Raw genomic sequence first — 16,504 nt, 5'->3', positions numbered from 1 at the left:
AAAGTCAGGAACCGTCTTTCCCACTAGGTAGTATTACGTGTAATTTGCATAACAATCCTATGGGCAGGCCTGCCCCGGGCACTGATCTGACCTGCCGTACCTGCCTGTGCACACTGCCTGCAGGATCATCTGCTCTTTATATTTCATGCTTCCAGTCTGCGCAGTACAGTATGGACCATTTCTCCGGAATGCACAACTGGTACGCTTGTTCCCATGCCCGACCGACGTACTGCAACGTGTGCCGTGAAGCCCTGTCTGGGGTCACTTCCCATGGACTTTCCTGTGAAGGTATGTCAGCCTTTAATCCCTTCTGTAATGTTGATTTGTCTGTTACAAAGTGTCAGCTCTTCGGTGTCGGCTGGGAGGTGTCGCTGGCCGTCATGCTTTTAGCATATTAACTTTCTAAAATAGTCTTCTTAGTAATTATCGAGGGTGATTGCGTAGTTATAACGAGCCCTGTTTATTTAGCACTGTGTAATTAGCTGGGATTACTATGTCTGTACCTGGCGTAGTCACCTATACTCGCACTGCCACAGGCCAGGGATGGGGAACGCAGCAGAAATGTCACATTGCAGAGACTACAGGAATAATATGCTAACTATAGGCTGCACCATAATCCACGGCAGTGATTGCCACAATGAGAAGCTAAAATAATAACCCATATAAAAAAATTACTAAAATTAGCAATACACTTCACATAGCTGTCAACCAAATAAACCGGCTATTAGTCCGAACACACATACTCCACTCGGCAGCATGTCTGATATTTCAGTACAGGTAAGGGAGATAAGTGACTGCCAGACACATGGCGCCTCTTATCGCTGGAGAAAACAAAGAATGGCCCAGATTACAATTCTCCTTGTTTAGTTGCCCGTATTCACAAGTCCAGGGCTCCACAAAACTGATGATTTTAACCAAAATAACTGTTCATTGGGTGAATGATCAGCTCCTCCATGCGTTCAAACCATCGCTCCTGCGTAGGAGAATACATAGTTACAGCGTCTTGGAACAACTGTTCCAGCTGCTTGTATAGGTGGTTAGTAATGACCCCATACTTTTTAGATAGGTATCAGCCAAATGATGGTTGGGCCGGTAGCTGTCTTGCTCGACCAACTCCTTTACTCAGGAACACTCGCTCTTCGAAGTGCTCCTCTGTTCTCTTGCTCTTCCGAGTGCTCCTCTGTTCTCTTGCTCTTCCGAGTGCTCCTCTGTTCTCTTGCTCTTCCGAGCGCTCCTTTTTTCTCTTGCTCTTCTGTGCGCTCCTGTGTTCTCTTGCTCTTCCGAGCGCTCCTCTGTTCTCTTGCTCTTCCGAGCGCTCCTCTGTTCTCTTGCTCTTCCGAGCGCTTCTTTGTTCTCTTGCTCTTCCGAGCGCTCCTTTGTTCTCTTGCTCTTCCGAGCGCTCCTCTGTTCTCTTGCTCTTCCGAGTGCTTCTCTGTTCTCTTGCTCTTCCGAGCGCTCCTTTTTGTTCTCTTGTTCTTCCAAGCGCCTCTCTGTTCTCTTGCTCTTCCGAGCGCTCCTTTGTTCTCTTGCTCTTCCGAGCACTTCTCTGTTCTCTTGCTCTTCCGAACGCTCCTTTGTTCTCTTGCTCTTCCGAGCACTCCCTTGTTCTCTTTGGGGGACAGGCATTTCTGGCAGAGGATTATCTTGTAGAGAACAAAAGCATCAGCAGTTCGAAGTGGGCCATGCTGATCCTTATTTCCCCTCACATCATCTCTCAGGGACTTCCATGGACAGCAGACTGTTGATCAACCCCATTAATGTCAGCAGGTTTTAGAAACGTTAGTATAATGTGTGGGGGCCTTAAGAGTATATATAGATTGAGGCATGTGATTTGGGAAAAATTAGGCATAACTTCCCCCATCACTTGATGGCGTTTCGTAGTACCTGGTCTCTTGTGAGGACCCAGTACACATAAGGTAGTCGTTCAGTTCCTCTGGATTCAGCAGGTTTGGTCGGCTTTGCTGTATTGTGTATGGGAATTTCACACATAATGGGACTGATTGTTCCTCAGAAGTAGATCTAAGGTTGTATTATAAAATACAATAATCCCCACTACCATGGGAGCCGCGCTGATGTCTCTAGCTGCTATCAATACGGATGTTACTTGCCCGCCGTTGCTAAGATAAGCTCTCGTTTTCACAGCTATTTGAGGTGTGTCTGTCATAAAGGACTATGTACTTTAAGGCTATGTGTCCACGGTAGAATGTCCCTGCGGATTTTTCTGCCTGAAAATCCGCGACTTTCGCGGCAAATCTGCACCCGCGGATTTGCCGCGAATTTACCGCGGATTTGCCGCGGATTTTGATGCGGATTTCATTTTTTTTATTTTCCCCCATTCAAAACCAAAAATCCGGACCAAATCTGCACCAAACAATTGACATGCTGCAGATTTTTCCGCATCAAAATCCGCGGCAAATCCGCAGCGGAAAAATCCGCAGCATGGACACAGCATTTCCAAAATGCCATTGAAATGGCTTGGAAGTGCCGCTGCTGCAGATTTTCGGGAAATCCGCGGCAAATCCGCGGCAAAATCCGCGGTAAATCCGCAGCGTGGGCACATAGCCTAAGGCAATGACTTTGTGCAGTGTGGCCCATTTACGCTGCAAGATTATCATGAATAAGCGTTTGTTTCCTGACTATCATGCTTTCTAAACAGGTTACCAACTGCCCAACTAACAAGCAAAACACTCATTCATCAGGCTATTAAACGACCACTGATTAAAGAGGTGGTTCGAAGGTTAAATACATTTTCAGCCAAATACCTTTCTTTCTAGAATTGGAATCTATATTAAACTAAAGATGCTTGCATTAAAATGTTTCTATGCTTCCTTAACTACACTAACTGCTCTTGTATTTTTTCCCCTACTTCCTTTCTAATGACGCTTTGTTTCAGAATGCCACTACATGCTGGGATACTCAAAAAACGCGTCATCAGGGGGCAGAGGTTGTGGTCACTGTCACAGCCTCTGCCCACTGCCTGAAATGTGGCTCCATTAGTGACGCTTGTTTCGGGGGCTAAGTTAGTTCTTGCGCTCCGTGCAATGTGCACAATGACCGTGCCCCCTCTGCTGCCTGCCCAGATCAGTAGTAACGAGACAAGAACAGAGCAGAGGGCACTGTGAGTGGGCACTGGCAGAATACCCAGTGGGCAGAGACTAGTAACGTCACTAATTTCTGCCAGCCGGGTATTCTGCCAATGCACACTCACAGGTATATGATTTGTCCTGAGGAAGAAGCCATAAGGCTTTGAAACGCGTTGACAAATAAAATAATTTCTACTACATGGATCTCCTTTTCTATTGCAGCGCAGACTTTAAACCCTTTTCACTCCAACTTTGAAATGCACACTAACAGTGCACTCTGCTCTGTTGTCATCTCGTTACTACTGATCTGAGCCGAAAACAGAGAGCACACTGTCTTTGTACACATCACACCGTACACAGCGCTGGGACAGAACAAGGAATAGCCCAGCCGACAATATAAGCGTCACCGATGACGCTTCTTTTTAGGGAGTGGACAGCATGCGCTGCGATTCTCAAAAAAGTAGGGTGAAATAGGAAAGCAATTACAGTAGTTACGGAAAGGTAGGCAATTTTTATTGCAAGTATATTAGAAATTAGTTTAGATTACACCACATAAATAGGGATGTAAATGAAAATTACTTTAGCCTTCAGACCTCCCCCGCCAGTTGCTGACCGGCCGTTGTTTAGTGCTACTGGTTGAATCGCATGAACAAATTGTTCCTGCTTTGAGTATACAATGAATTTGACAAATTATTGTATATTTTTCCCAGACACATTCGAGCAAAGTCATCTGAACTTCCATCAGGAATGGCCACCCATCTAATCGAATGTGTATGGGAGGGATGGTGTCCTGACTCTCTTCTAACAGCAGATATCTGGGAGTGAAGGATTGGATGTGTTGGATTTTAACATGCCCAATGCTATGTTCCCAGGAGATATACACTGCAGCAAGAAGAGTGTGTCGGCGGCTCATACTCATGTGTATGAAGATGTTAGGAGGTATAGCTGTCAGCCAAACAAGCATTCTGCAACAGATATCCAAGATGCATGGGCAACCTAACTATCGAAGACCACAAGAAACAGAAATATCGGAGACTAAAACTGTGCAGCCATTAACAATAATCATACAATTTGATTTCTAATGCAGCTGCTTTATAAGTCCACACCAAACACTACATAGGCCCCCATAACAGATAGATAGATAGATGGTGTTGGCACCCTTGAAATTATTCCAGAAACAATAAGTATTTCTTCGGCGCTCTATTGGGAGACCCAGACGATTGGGTGTATAGCACTGCCTCCGGAGGCCACACAAAGCAATTACACTAAAAAGTGTAAGGCCCCTCCCCTTCTGGCTATACACCCCCAGTGGGATCACTGGCTCACCAGTTTTCTGCTTTGTGCGAAGGAGGTCAGACATCCACGCATAGCTCCACTGTTTGTAGTCAGCAGTAGCTGCTGGCTATATCGGATGGAAGAAAAGAGGGCCCATATGGGGTCCCCAGCATGCTCCCTTCTCACCCGCGGTGGTGCTTGTAAGGTTGAGGTACCTATTGCTGGTACAGAGGCTGGAGCCCACATGCTGTTTTCCTTCCACATCCCCTGGAGGGCTCTGTGGAAGTGGGATCTTGCCGGCCCCCAAGCCCTGGGGCCGGGCTCCATCCACAGACCCAGAGAACCTGCTGGATTTGGAGCGGGAGTGCCGTTCAGGGACAAGGCCCTGCAACTTTCAGGTACTCTGTGTCCCCGGCAGGCACGGACACTCTCAAGGCTTGCTGAGCGTTATAGTGCGCCGGGGACAGTAGCGCTGTGCGCTGGGGTTAGGTCACTGCAGCTTTGCTGAGTGACGTTACATGTTGGGAACTACTGCGCCGACCGCTACTGGAGCGGCGGCGCAGCTGCGACTTGTGGTGCGCCGGGGACTTTGCGCCGACCGCGCTTTTACGGCGGCGGCGCTTCTAACTTTAGCCCCCGGCTTCTGCGGCCTAGCGCCGCTTCGTTCCCGCCCCCACCCTGTCACTCAGGGTAGGGGAGAGACGCTGCTCAATAGGCAGCGCCGAGGGCTGGAGCTTTATTTACATGCTCCAGCCCTCTCACTAGGCACAGTGGGAAGCAGGCTTCCAGCTTTTCGTCTGTATACGCCCAGGGCCCGCCCCCCCTCTCCACAAGGACGCCGGCAGCCATTACACATGCGGTCTGGCTGGGGAAAGGCAGCAGGCTCTGGGAGACCCAGACTAAAGGGATTTCGGCGACCACACACCCGCTCCTAAGCGGGCGGTAAGCTGCACTTTAGTGCTGGCCCCACTTGTGCCTCAGTGTTATATTAGTGTACTTTTTTCTTGGTACCATATACATATATATTTGCACTGTAAGGTCGCTTCTTGGCTGGACACCCTGTACTGCTCTGAGGAGGCAGCAACATGTCATCCGCAAAACGCAAGGGTGCCAAGGCACAGGCTGTGTACACTGTTTGTACTGCATGTGGGGCTGATCTACCGGCAGGCTCCAAAGACTCACATTGTATGCAATGTTCAGTCCCAGTGGCACTTCGTCAGCCAGAGCCTAATGTGGTGGTAGCCCAGGCTGAGACGCCTGTGAACCCTGCCCCGGTGACGGGGACAGACTTTGCAGTTTTTGCTGATAAAATGTCTGTGACTATGGCAAAAATCCTGGAGACCTTGCAGTCCAGGCCAGTTGCTCAGGCCATGGACACTGCTGTGTCTATGCTCTCCGGTCCCCCTCAGTTGGAACTAATCCGTACTTCAGGGGGGTCTCAAGCATCACAGGCTGAAGTCTCTGACTCAGATGACAGTCCCAGGCAGCCTAAGCGAGCTCGCTGGGAAAGACCCTCCACGTCTTCACACTGTTCAGGGTCTCAGCGACAAGAGTCTCTCTGTGATGAGACTGAGGACGGTGACCAGGATTCTAATCCTGAGGCCCCTCTCAATCTGGATGCCCCTGATGGTGACGCCATGGTTAATGACCTTATATCGGCAATTAATAGGCTGTTGGATATTTCTCCCCCAGCCCCTTCTGCAGAGGAGGCAGCTGCACAGCAGGAGAAGTTCCATTTCCTATATCCCAAGCGTAAATTAAGTGCTTTTTTGGACCACTCTGATTTCAGAGAATCGATCCAGAAACACGACGCTCATCCAGACAAGCGTTTCTCTAAACGTTCTAAGGATACCCGTTATCCTTTTCCCTCTGAGGTGGCCAAACGCTGGACCCAGTGTCCAAAGGTGGATCCCCCAATTTCCAAGCTTGCGGCTAGATCCATAGTCGCAGTAGAGGATGGCGCTTCACTTAAAGATGCCAACGACAGACAGATGGACCTTTGGTTGAAATCTGTCTATGAATCTATCGGCGCGTCGTTTGCTCCAGCATTCGCGGCCGTGTGGGCACTCCAAGCTATTTCAGCTGGTTTAGCACAGGTGGATGCTTTCATACATCCAGCAGTGCCGCAAGTGGCGTCCCTAACTTCGCAAATGTCTGCGTTTGCGACCTATGCTATCAATGCTGTCCTGGAATCTACGAGCCGTACCGCTATGGCGTCCGCCAATTCTGTGGTTTTGCGCAGAGCCTTGTGGTTAAAGGACTGGAAAGCAGATGCTGGTTCCAAAAAATGCTTAACCAGCTTGCCATTATCTAGAGACAGACTGTTTGGTGAGCCATTGGCTGAAATCATAAAACAGTCCAAGGGTAAGGACTCTTCCTTACCACAGCCCAGAGCAAGTAAACCTCAACAGAAAAAGTGGCAGTCGAAGTTTCGGTCCTTTCGAGGCTCGGGCAAGGCCCAATTCTCCTCGTCCAAAAGGACTCAGAAAGAACAAGGGAGCTCAGATTCCTGGCGGGCTCACTCACGCCCCAGGAAAGCAAATGGAGGAACCGCTTCCAAAGCGGCTACCTCATGACTTTCGGCCTCCTCCCTCCGCATCCTCGGTCGGTGGCAGGCTCTCCCGCTTTTGCGACATTTGGCTGTCACAGGTCAAAGACCGGTGGGTAACAGACATTCTGTCTCGCGGGTACAGAATCGAGTTCAGTTCTCGGCCTCCACTTCGGTTCTTCAGAACCTCCCCACACCCCAACCGAGCAGATGCCCTGCTGCAGGCGGTGGACTCTCTAAGAGCAGAAGGAGTCGTGATCCCTGTCCCCCCTCTCGAACGGGGGCGAGGATTTTACTCCAATCTCTTTGTGGTTCCAAAAAAGGACGGCTCCTTCCGTCCTGTTCTGGACCTAAAACTGCTCAACAAGCATGTGAACGCCAGGCGGTTCCGGATGGAATCCCTCCGCTCAGTCATTGCCTCTATGTCTCAAGGAGATTTCCTAGCATCAATAGACATCAAAGATGCTTATCTCCACGTGCCGATTGCTACAGAGCACCAATGCTTTCTACGCTTCGTGATAGGAGACGACCATCTTCAGTTCGTAGCTCTGCCATTTGGTCTGGCGACAGCCCCTCGGGTGTTCACCAAGATCATGGCGGCAGTGGTAGCAGTCTTGCACTCTCACGGACACTCTGTGATCCCTTACTTGGACGATCTACTGGTCAAGGCACCCTCTCAGGAGGCATGCCGACTCAGCCTGAATGTTGCACTGGAGACTCTCCAGGCGTTCGGGTGGATCATCAACTTCCCAAAGTCAAATCTGTCACCGACCCAATCACTAACGTATCTTGGCATGGAGTTTCATACTCTCTCAGCGATAGTGAAGCTTCCGCTGGACAAGCAGCGGTCTCTACAGACTGGGGTGCAGGCTCTCCTTCAAAGTCAGCCGCACTCCTTAAGACGCCTCATGCACTTCCTCGGGAAGATGGTGGCGGCAATAGAGGCAGTTCCGTTTGCGCAGTTTCATCTGCGTCCACTTCAATGGGACATTCTCCGCCAATGGGACGGGAAGTCAACATCCCTGGACAGGAAGGTATCCCTTTCCCAGACGGCCAAGGACTCTCTGCAGTGGTGGCTTCTTCCCACCTCATTATCACAGGGAAGATCCTTCCTACCACCGTCTTGGGCGGTGGTCACGACAGATGCGAGTCTGTCAGGGTGGGGAGCAGTCTTTCTCCACCACAGGGCTCAGGGTACGTGGTCTCAGCAGGAGTCCACCCTTCAGATCAATGTTCTGGAAATCAGAGCAGTGTATCTTGCCCTACTAGCCTTCCAGCAGTGGCTGGAAGGAAGGCAGATCCGAATTCAGTCGGACAACTCCACAGCGGTGGCATACATCAACCACCAAGGGGGGACACGCAGTCGGCAAGCCTTCCAGGAAGTCCGGCGGATTCTGATGTGGGTGGAAGCCACAGCCTCCACCATATCCGCGGTTCACATCCCCGGCGTAGAAAACTGGGAAGCAGACTTCCTCAGTCGCCAGGGCATGGACGCAGGGGAATGGTCCCTTCACCCAGACGTGTTTCAGGAAATCTGTTGCCGCTGGGGGGTGCCGGACGTCGACCTAATGGCGTCACGGCACAACAACAAGGTCCCGACCTTCATGGCACGGTCTCGCGATCAAAGAGCGCTGGCGGCAGACGCCCTAGTGCAAGATTGGTCGCAGTTCCGGCTCCCTTATGTGTTTCCACCTCTGGCACTCCTGCCCAGAGTGCTACGCAAGATCAGATCCGATTGCAGCCGCGTCATACTTGTCGCCCCAGACTGGCCGAGGAGGGCGTGGTATCCGGATCTGTGGCAGCTCACGGTCGGCCAACCGTGGGCACTCCCAGACCGACCAGACTTACTGTCCCAAGGGCCGTTTTTCCATCGGAATTCTGCGGCCCTGAACCTGACTGTGTGGCCATTGAGTCCTGGATCCTAACGTCTTCAGGATTGTCCCAAGGGGTCGTTGCCACCATGAGACAGGCTAGGAAGCCCACGTCTGCTAAGATCTACCACAGAACGTGGAGGATATTTTTATCCTGGTGCTCTGCTCAGGGAGTGTCTCCCTGGCCATTTGCATTGCCTACCTTTCTTTCTTTCCTGCAATCTGGGTTAGAAAAAGGTTTGTCGCTCGGCTCCCTTAAAGGTCAGGTCTCGGCGCTATCCGTCTTTTTTCAGAGGCGTTTGGCACGCCTTCCTAAGGTGCGCACGTTCCTACAGGGGGTTTGCCATATCGTACCCCCGTACAAGCGGCCGTTAGATCCATGGGATCTGAACAGGGTACTAGTTGCCCTCCAGAAGCCGCCCTTCGAGCCTCTGAAGGAGGTTTCACTTTCTAGACTATCACAGAAAGTGGTTTTTCTGGTAGCGATCACATCTCTTCGGAGAGTGTCTGAGCTGGCAGCACTATCATCCAAGGCTCCCTTCCTGGTCTTCCACCAGGACAAGGTTGTGCTGCGTCCTATTCAGGAGTTTCTCCCGAAGGTGGTATCCTCTTTTCATCTTAATCAGGATATCTCTTTGCCTTCGTTTTGTCCTCATGCAGTTCATCGGTATGAGAAGGATTTACATTTGTTAGATCTGGTGAGAGCACTCAGAATCTACATTTCCCGCACGGCGCCCTTGCGCCGTTCGGATGCACTCTTTGTCCTTGTCGCTGGTAAGCGCAAAGGGTCGCAGGCTTCTAAAGCCACCCTGGCTAGATGGATCAAAGAACCAATTCTTGAAGCCTACCGTTCTGCTGGGCTTCCGGTTCCATCAGGGCTGAAGGCCCATTCTACCAGAGCCGTGGGTGCATCCTGGGCATTACGACACCAGGCTACGGCTCAACAGGTATGCCAGGCAGCTACCTGGTCGAGTCTGCACACTTTCACCAAACATTACCAGGTGCATACCTATGCTTCGGCGGACGCCAGCCTAGGTAGAAGAGTCCTGCAGGCGGCAGTTGCCTCCCCGTAGGGGAGGGCTGTCTTGCAGCTCTAACATGAGGTATTTCTTTACCCACCCAGGGACAGCTTTTGGACGTCCCAATCGTCTGGGTCTCCCAATAGAGCGCCGAAGAAGAAGGGAATTTTGTTACTTACCGTAAATTCCTTTTCTTCTAGCTCTTATTGGGAGACCCAGCACCCGCCCTGTTGTCCTTCGGGATTGTTGGTTTGTTTGCGGGTACACATGTTGTTCATGTTGAACGGTTTTCAGTTCTCCGATGTTACTCGGAGAGAATTTGTTTAAACCAGTTATTGGCTTTCCTCCTTCTTGCTTTTGCACTAAAACTGGTGAGCCAGTGATCCCACTGGGGGTGTATAGCCAGAAGGGGAGGGGCCTTACACTTTTTAGTGTAATTGCTTTGTGTGGCCTCCGGAGGCAGTGCTATACACCCAATCGTCTGGGTCTCCCAATAAGAGCTAGAAGAAAAGGAATTTACGGTAAGTAACAAAATTCCCTTCTTCTCCCAGAAAATTATTGCAATTACAGTTGGTCTGTTATTTACAGGCTTGTTTTCTTTGTGTGTATTGGAACAACACAAAAAAAGGCAAATTGTACATAATTTCACACAAATGCCCAAAAATGCGTTAGACAAAATTCTTGGCACCTTTCCAAAATTATAGGTAGACAACTTGTTTCAAGCATGTGATGCTCATTTAAAGTCACTTGTGGCAAGTAACAGGAGTGGGCAATATGAAAATCACACCTGAAACCAGATAAAATGGGAAGAGGTTGACTCAATCTTTGCACTGTATGTCTGTGTGTACCACACTAAGCATGGAGAATAGAAAGAGGAGAAGAGACCTGAGGACTTGAGAACTAACATTGTTGAAAAATATTAACAATCTGAAGGTTACAAGCCCTTCTCCAGATGTTGATGTTCCTTTGTCCATGGTATGCAACATAAGATGTTTTTAAACCTTGGAACTGAAGCTAATCTCTCTGGACTTGGATAGCAGAGAAAAAATGATAAAAGGTTGCAATGCAGGATAGCTTGGATGGTAAAAAGCAGCCCCAATCAAGTTTCAAAGAAATTCAAGCTGTCCTGCAGCCTCACGTTGCATCAGTCTCAGCACGAGCTATCTATTGACATTTTAATTAAATCAAACATTATGGCGGGAGACCCAGGAGGACCCCACTGCTGTCACAAAAACATAACAAAGCTAGACTGCACTTTGCCAAAATGTTGGTGAGTAAGTCAAAAGCCTTCTGGAAAAGTGTTTTGTAAACAGATGAGACCGAGTTAGAGCTTTTTGGTAAAGCACATAATTCTTCTGTTTACCGAAAATGGAATGAGGCCTGAAAAGAAAACAATACCTACAGTCAAATAAGGTGGAGGTTCAAAGTAGTTTTGGGGTTGTTTTGCTGCCTCTGTCACTGGGTGCATTGACTGTGTGCAAGGCATCATGAAATTTGAAGACTACCATAGGATTTTGAGTCGCAATGTAGTGTCTATTGTCAAAAAGCTGGGTTTGAGTCGTAGATCACGGGTCTTCCAGGAGCACAATGACCCCTTACATACATCAAGAAGCCACCAGAAATGGATGGAAACAAAGAGCTGGCAAATTCTGAAGTGGCAGCAATGAGTCCGGATTTAAATCACATCAAATATCAAAAACCTGGAGCAGTTTGCAAAAGAAGAGTGGTCCAAAATTCCAGGTGAGAGGTGTAAGAAGCTTGTTGATGGTTATAGGAAGTGATTGATTACAGTTATTTGTTCAGAGGGCATACAGTAATGATTGCCAAATATGCTCGGTACCTCGATCTAGCATCGGTGTACTCTGGTACTTGTCCTGCTCTGCCAAGTATCGTGGGTGCTCGGATGTGTCGTTTGTGAAACAGCGAACAAAGCACAGGCTTGCTTCAGTGAATGATGTGATGCGGCTCCCCAGTGAGAGCCATTTGCAGTCTCTAGCTCTCACTGGGGTTAAAACAACGCATTTGGATGTACTATGTCCAAAAAGAAATAAATAAACCAAAACGCTCGGAAATGTTCTGCTTATGACTGGCTATATGTACGTGGAGAGCTGACCTGCCCAATCATTGACTTCCATTATGCTCGCTACTCAAATTGAGCCCATCCGAGCGTCTGACCTGCTCAACTCGAGTAATGCGCTCCTGAGCATTTTAGTGCTTGCCCATCATTAGTGTGCAACCAAATATTAAGCTGAGGGTAGCCAACAATTTTGCCAGGCCCATTCTTGGAGTTTTGTGTGAAATAATGCATACTTTGCCTTTTTTTTCTGTAACAAGGGCACCAATATTATATACTGTGTGTGTGTGTGTGTGTGTGTATATATATATATGTATATGTATATATATATATATATATATATATATATATATATATATATATATATATATATATATATATATATATATATGTGTATATGTGTATATATATGTATATGTATATGTGTATATATATATATATAGATATATATATATATATATATATATATATATATATATATATATATACATATATATAGATATATATATGTGTGTGTGTGTATAATACTATAAAGCATGTGAACTGGTGGTTTTACCTATTATTTAATCTGTTTTTATCTTTTTTATTTACGTGATCAGTCTGCAAGTTTAAGTCTCACCGACGCTGTGCCGTGAGGGCCACCAATAATTGCAAATGGACCACCTTGGCTTCTATTGGAAAGGACATTATCGAGGATGAAGATGGGGTTAGTATCATTTGCTTTGCCTAGAAGCCACATTTGCCCAGTTATTTCAGAACCCCCATAAAAGTGATTGCACAGAACTGTGTCTGCCTACTGTCACCCGTACTTTCATAATGGGGCGAGATGGGGACCCGCTCATACAATAGATTGAGTCGCAGAGGTGGGTTAGCAGACATCTTTTGGCTATCTCCTTTAACAGGACATCGATCAGCAGAACGGTAAGTGTTTGTTCCCCATCATTGCACAGGGTAAATAGGCAAAGTGATAAGACGACAAAGTGCTAGTTTGTAAAGGTACCGTCACACATAACGAGATCGCTAGCGAGATCGCTGCTGAGTCACGGTTTGTGTGACGCAGTAGTGATCCCGTTAGCGATCTCGTTATGTGTGACATCTACCAGCGATCAGGCCCCTGCTGTGAGATCTCTAGTCGTTGCTGAATGGTCCAGGCCATTTTCTTCAAAGGCGATGTCCTGCTGGGCAGGACCCATCGCTGTGTTTGACGCTGTGTGACAGGGTCACAGTGACTGCTGAGATCGTTATACGGGTCGCTACTGCGACCTGTATTGTTCCTGCATCGCTGGTAAGATCTGACTGTGTGACATCTCACCTGCGACCTCCCAGCGACTTACCTGCGATCCATATCAGGTCGCATCGTTCGAGATCGCTGGTAAGTCGTTGTGTGTGACTGGGCCTTTAGTGATCACATTTTTTATGTAAACCTAAAACATTTTGCTGGTCAGCCGCACCTCCCTCTTCTCCCTACGCCTCTCATGTATACAGGGCATAGGCTGCAAAGATTATTGGAAACCACAAACAACAAATGATCGCTTGTTCCAAACCCGTGTCGTATTGTGATAAGAACTATGTATAGGTTGTTCATCTGCTTGTGAAGAAGGACCCATATACATGTCTTTAAGACTGACAGAAGGACAAACAGATCACAGGGTAGTGAAACGTTATACCGAGTAAGATTTTTTTCACAAGAAACCTACAGGACTCGTAATAAAAGATTAATACTCTTATGTCTACATCTTTCTTCTATGACCTATATACATTAGGTCCACACTTGTTCTGCCCCCTCTTTTCAGAATACAGAGTATGTAGTATATGGATAAAATGGCTGTAATTACGTAAATGGGTGTAAGGAGTTGTGTTTTTGTACAGCATTAATGACTGATCATGCTGCTATCATTCCTGTAGGTATCAATGCCCCATCAGTGGCTCGAGGGTAATTTACCTGTCAGTGCAAAATGCACCGTATGTGAGAAGACATGTGGCAGTGTCCTCCGTCTGCAAGACTGGCAATGCCTGTGGTGCAAGGCAGCGGTGAGTCTTTCTTTACATGAGGCTGAATATCTTTATTTACTCCTGTGTGGAGTTTCAATGAGAAAAAAATGTGTTTGGGGGCATTGAGATACAAATATTTCTGTCGGCGGCTATCTCATAGAGGGCACAGCAGCGCTGGGCTGAATGAGCACTCCTGTGTTTGAGAGAGACAGTCAAGGTAGCAGTGGCCCGAACAAGTGGCCAAAGCATTGTCTGGCCTACAGCAATCTAGTGTGTTAAGGGGACTTTACCTGTCATGTTTTTTTTAAAGGGAACCAACCATCAGGATTTTTATATATAAAGTAAAGCCAGTTCTATACTGTTGCTAGGATGCTGTATGTAAACATACCATTTGTTCTGAGATTGGATGTTTTATTTTAGAAATATGTGCAAGTAAAGTTACAGCAATGCACTGCTATTTGATTGACAGGTGCAACAGGAAGGGAATATGTGGGTTTATTTCTGAAATAAAACATCCAGTCTCAGAACAAAAGCTAGGATTACAATCAGCATCCTAGCACCAGTATAGCACCAGCTTTACTTTATATATGAATATCCTGGTGGTTGTTGCCCTTTAAGGGCCTAGGATAGTGTTTATGTCACAGTTGAGTTAGTTACAGATAATGGTTTGGTGGGCAGTGACTTGGCTACACAATCAAAGTGGCTATGTGAGCAAGGGTTTTCGATGCCGCAGGGGTGGGGCTTCCTTTGAGTGGTGATGCTGCCATCTTGGCTTCAGGAAGAGAATCATTGTCTTGCTGTTGGATCTGTTCATGACCTGGCTAAGCTACTTGTCGACATAGGCACAGTGACAGCACAATAGGCACCGTTAATGACGTGCCTGATGTTTTCCCTTTTTAGCTTTAAAATGATGAATAATATCACAGATGGGAGCATGGTGGTGGGAGGTCTCAGAGGTACCTGAACTATAAATTTAGCTTGTACACAGCAGTCGGGAACCAGCGGCAGCTGTCTTATTTCTATGAGTACCTCTTTTTTTTATGCATACAAGCTTAAAGGGGTATTCCTATCTCCAAGATCCTATCCCAAAATATAGTAGGGGAAATAAGAATATTAGTAATTAGTAAATATCTCCAATTAGAAATGTAGTATAGTGCTCCTGATTCACGATGTTGCTTACCTCATGTTCAAGGCATTGAAGGACCTTAGGTATCCATGGTTATGAACATCCTATTGATTGACCTGACGTTTCACAGTTATTTTCATTTTTTATATGTGATAGGTACACTCCACGTGTAAAGAACTTCTGCCAAAAAAGTGTCCGCTTGGACAGTGCAAAGTGTCAGTAATTCCACCGACGGCTCTCAACAGCATCGACTCTGATGGTACGTGTGTGCTCCACCTTGTGCACTGGATTGGGGATCATATCTATCATGTCACTGTAAAGCATGCCCTTTCCTATTGTCGTCTCCAGGGTTCTGGAAGGCCACTTGTCCCCTGTCCTGCACTAGTCCTTTGCTTGTTTTTGTAAATTCAAAGAGTGGAGATAACCAAGGCGTGAAATTCCTACGACGGTTCAAACAGCTGCTCAACCCGGCTCAAGTGTTTGACCTGATGAATGGAGGGCCTCATCTAGGGTGAGACTACACTTTACATAGCTGTCTGCCGAGCGATGATGCAACCAACCGCTTGGCTGACTGCTCTCTCCCCCGACTCTCTCATATCCTCTTTTTTTTGGAGATCAAAAGGATCAGCAGTCTGAAATGGGACTTGTGGGATCCTTCTGTCCTCCGACATAGTCAGTTGGGGGGAGAGTTTGGGGCCGCCATACACATTAGATTGTTGATATCAGTTGATATGATATCAGTGTGTTTGGCCAATGTTCGTCTAGTAAGTAGCTATTCAACACTTTCCAACACTTTTTTTTTTAATTAATGGTAATTAACACGCTAATTTTTTTTTTTCCCTTTTTAGTTTACGCTTGTTTCAAAAGTTTGACACCTTCAGAATATTGGTTTGTGGCGGCGATGGTAGCGTGGGCTGGGTCCTTTCTGAAATAGATACCCTTAATCTTCACAAACAGGTATACAAAGATGATAAAGGTTAAAGGCGTTTTCCAAGATAAGAAAAAATGTGCTCATATTCAGGAATAACGGCAAAATAATAAGAAGCTGTTCTCACCATTTTAATTCCCCTGGACCTCCATTCCTCTTAACAATCTTTTGTTTACATGGCTGCAATAAGTCTATCCTGTGTACTCCATGTAAAGGCTGAAGTCAGTGATTGGTTGCAGCGGTCACATGCAGTGTATGGAATGTCACTGCCACAACTAAGTAAATGAAGACCAGTAGCAGGACAGAGTACTGAAGGGGTAGGGGGAACAAATTGGTAAATGCAGGTTCTTGTGTTATTTTTTTGTTTTTTCCTGGCTATTAGTATGTCTTTTAATATCTTTGAAAACCCTTTTTATCTTCAGACACATTTCATTGCTCATATACAGTGTGTCCACCCATATCCTGTCCACCGCCATTAACTTGAGAACGGCGGCAGCTATAGGCATAGAAGTGGTGTTATAAACAACATATACATGGCTTGATTCGGTAATCACTGGGGGAAACACAACCTGGAGTTCCCACAGGGGA

At 47.2% G+C, this 16,504-nt stretch overlaps 1 protein-coding gene across 2 annotated transcripts in view; it reads left to right on the top strand.

The window, feature by feature from the left end:
* DGKD (diacylglycerol kinase delta) overlaps positions 1-16,504 on the top strand; it is a 180,296-nt gene that overhangs the window by 83,616 nt on the left and 80,176 nt on the right. For both annotated transcript variants that reach the window (XM_075340845.1, XM_075340844.1), the window contains exons 5-10: positions 156-288; positions 12,470-12,576; positions 13,776-13,901; positions 15,145-15,247; positions 15,337-15,499; positions 15,837-15,945. In XM_075340845.1, the coding sequence (XP_075196960.1) occupies positions 156-288; positions 12,470-12,576; positions 13,776-13,901; positions 15,145-15,247; positions 15,337-15,499; positions 15,837-15,945 (741 nt within the window). The remainder of the gene's footprint in view (positions 1-155; positions 289-12,469; positions 12,577-13,775; positions 13,902-15,144; positions 15,248-15,336; positions 15,500-15,836; positions 15,946-16,504) is intronic.

Source organism: Anomaloglossus baeobatrachus, chromosome 3 (assembly GCF_048569485.1).
Source record: "Anomaloglossus baeobatrachus isolate aAnoBae1 chromosome 3, aAnoBae1.hap1, whole genome shotgun sequence".
NCBI classification, from domain to species: Eukaryota; Metazoa; Chordata; class Amphibia; order Anura; family Aromobatidae; genus Anomaloglossus; species Anomaloglossus baeobatrachus.
Note: the sequence above shows the minus strand (reverse complement) of the source record. Positions and strands in the feature narration are given on the sequence as shown.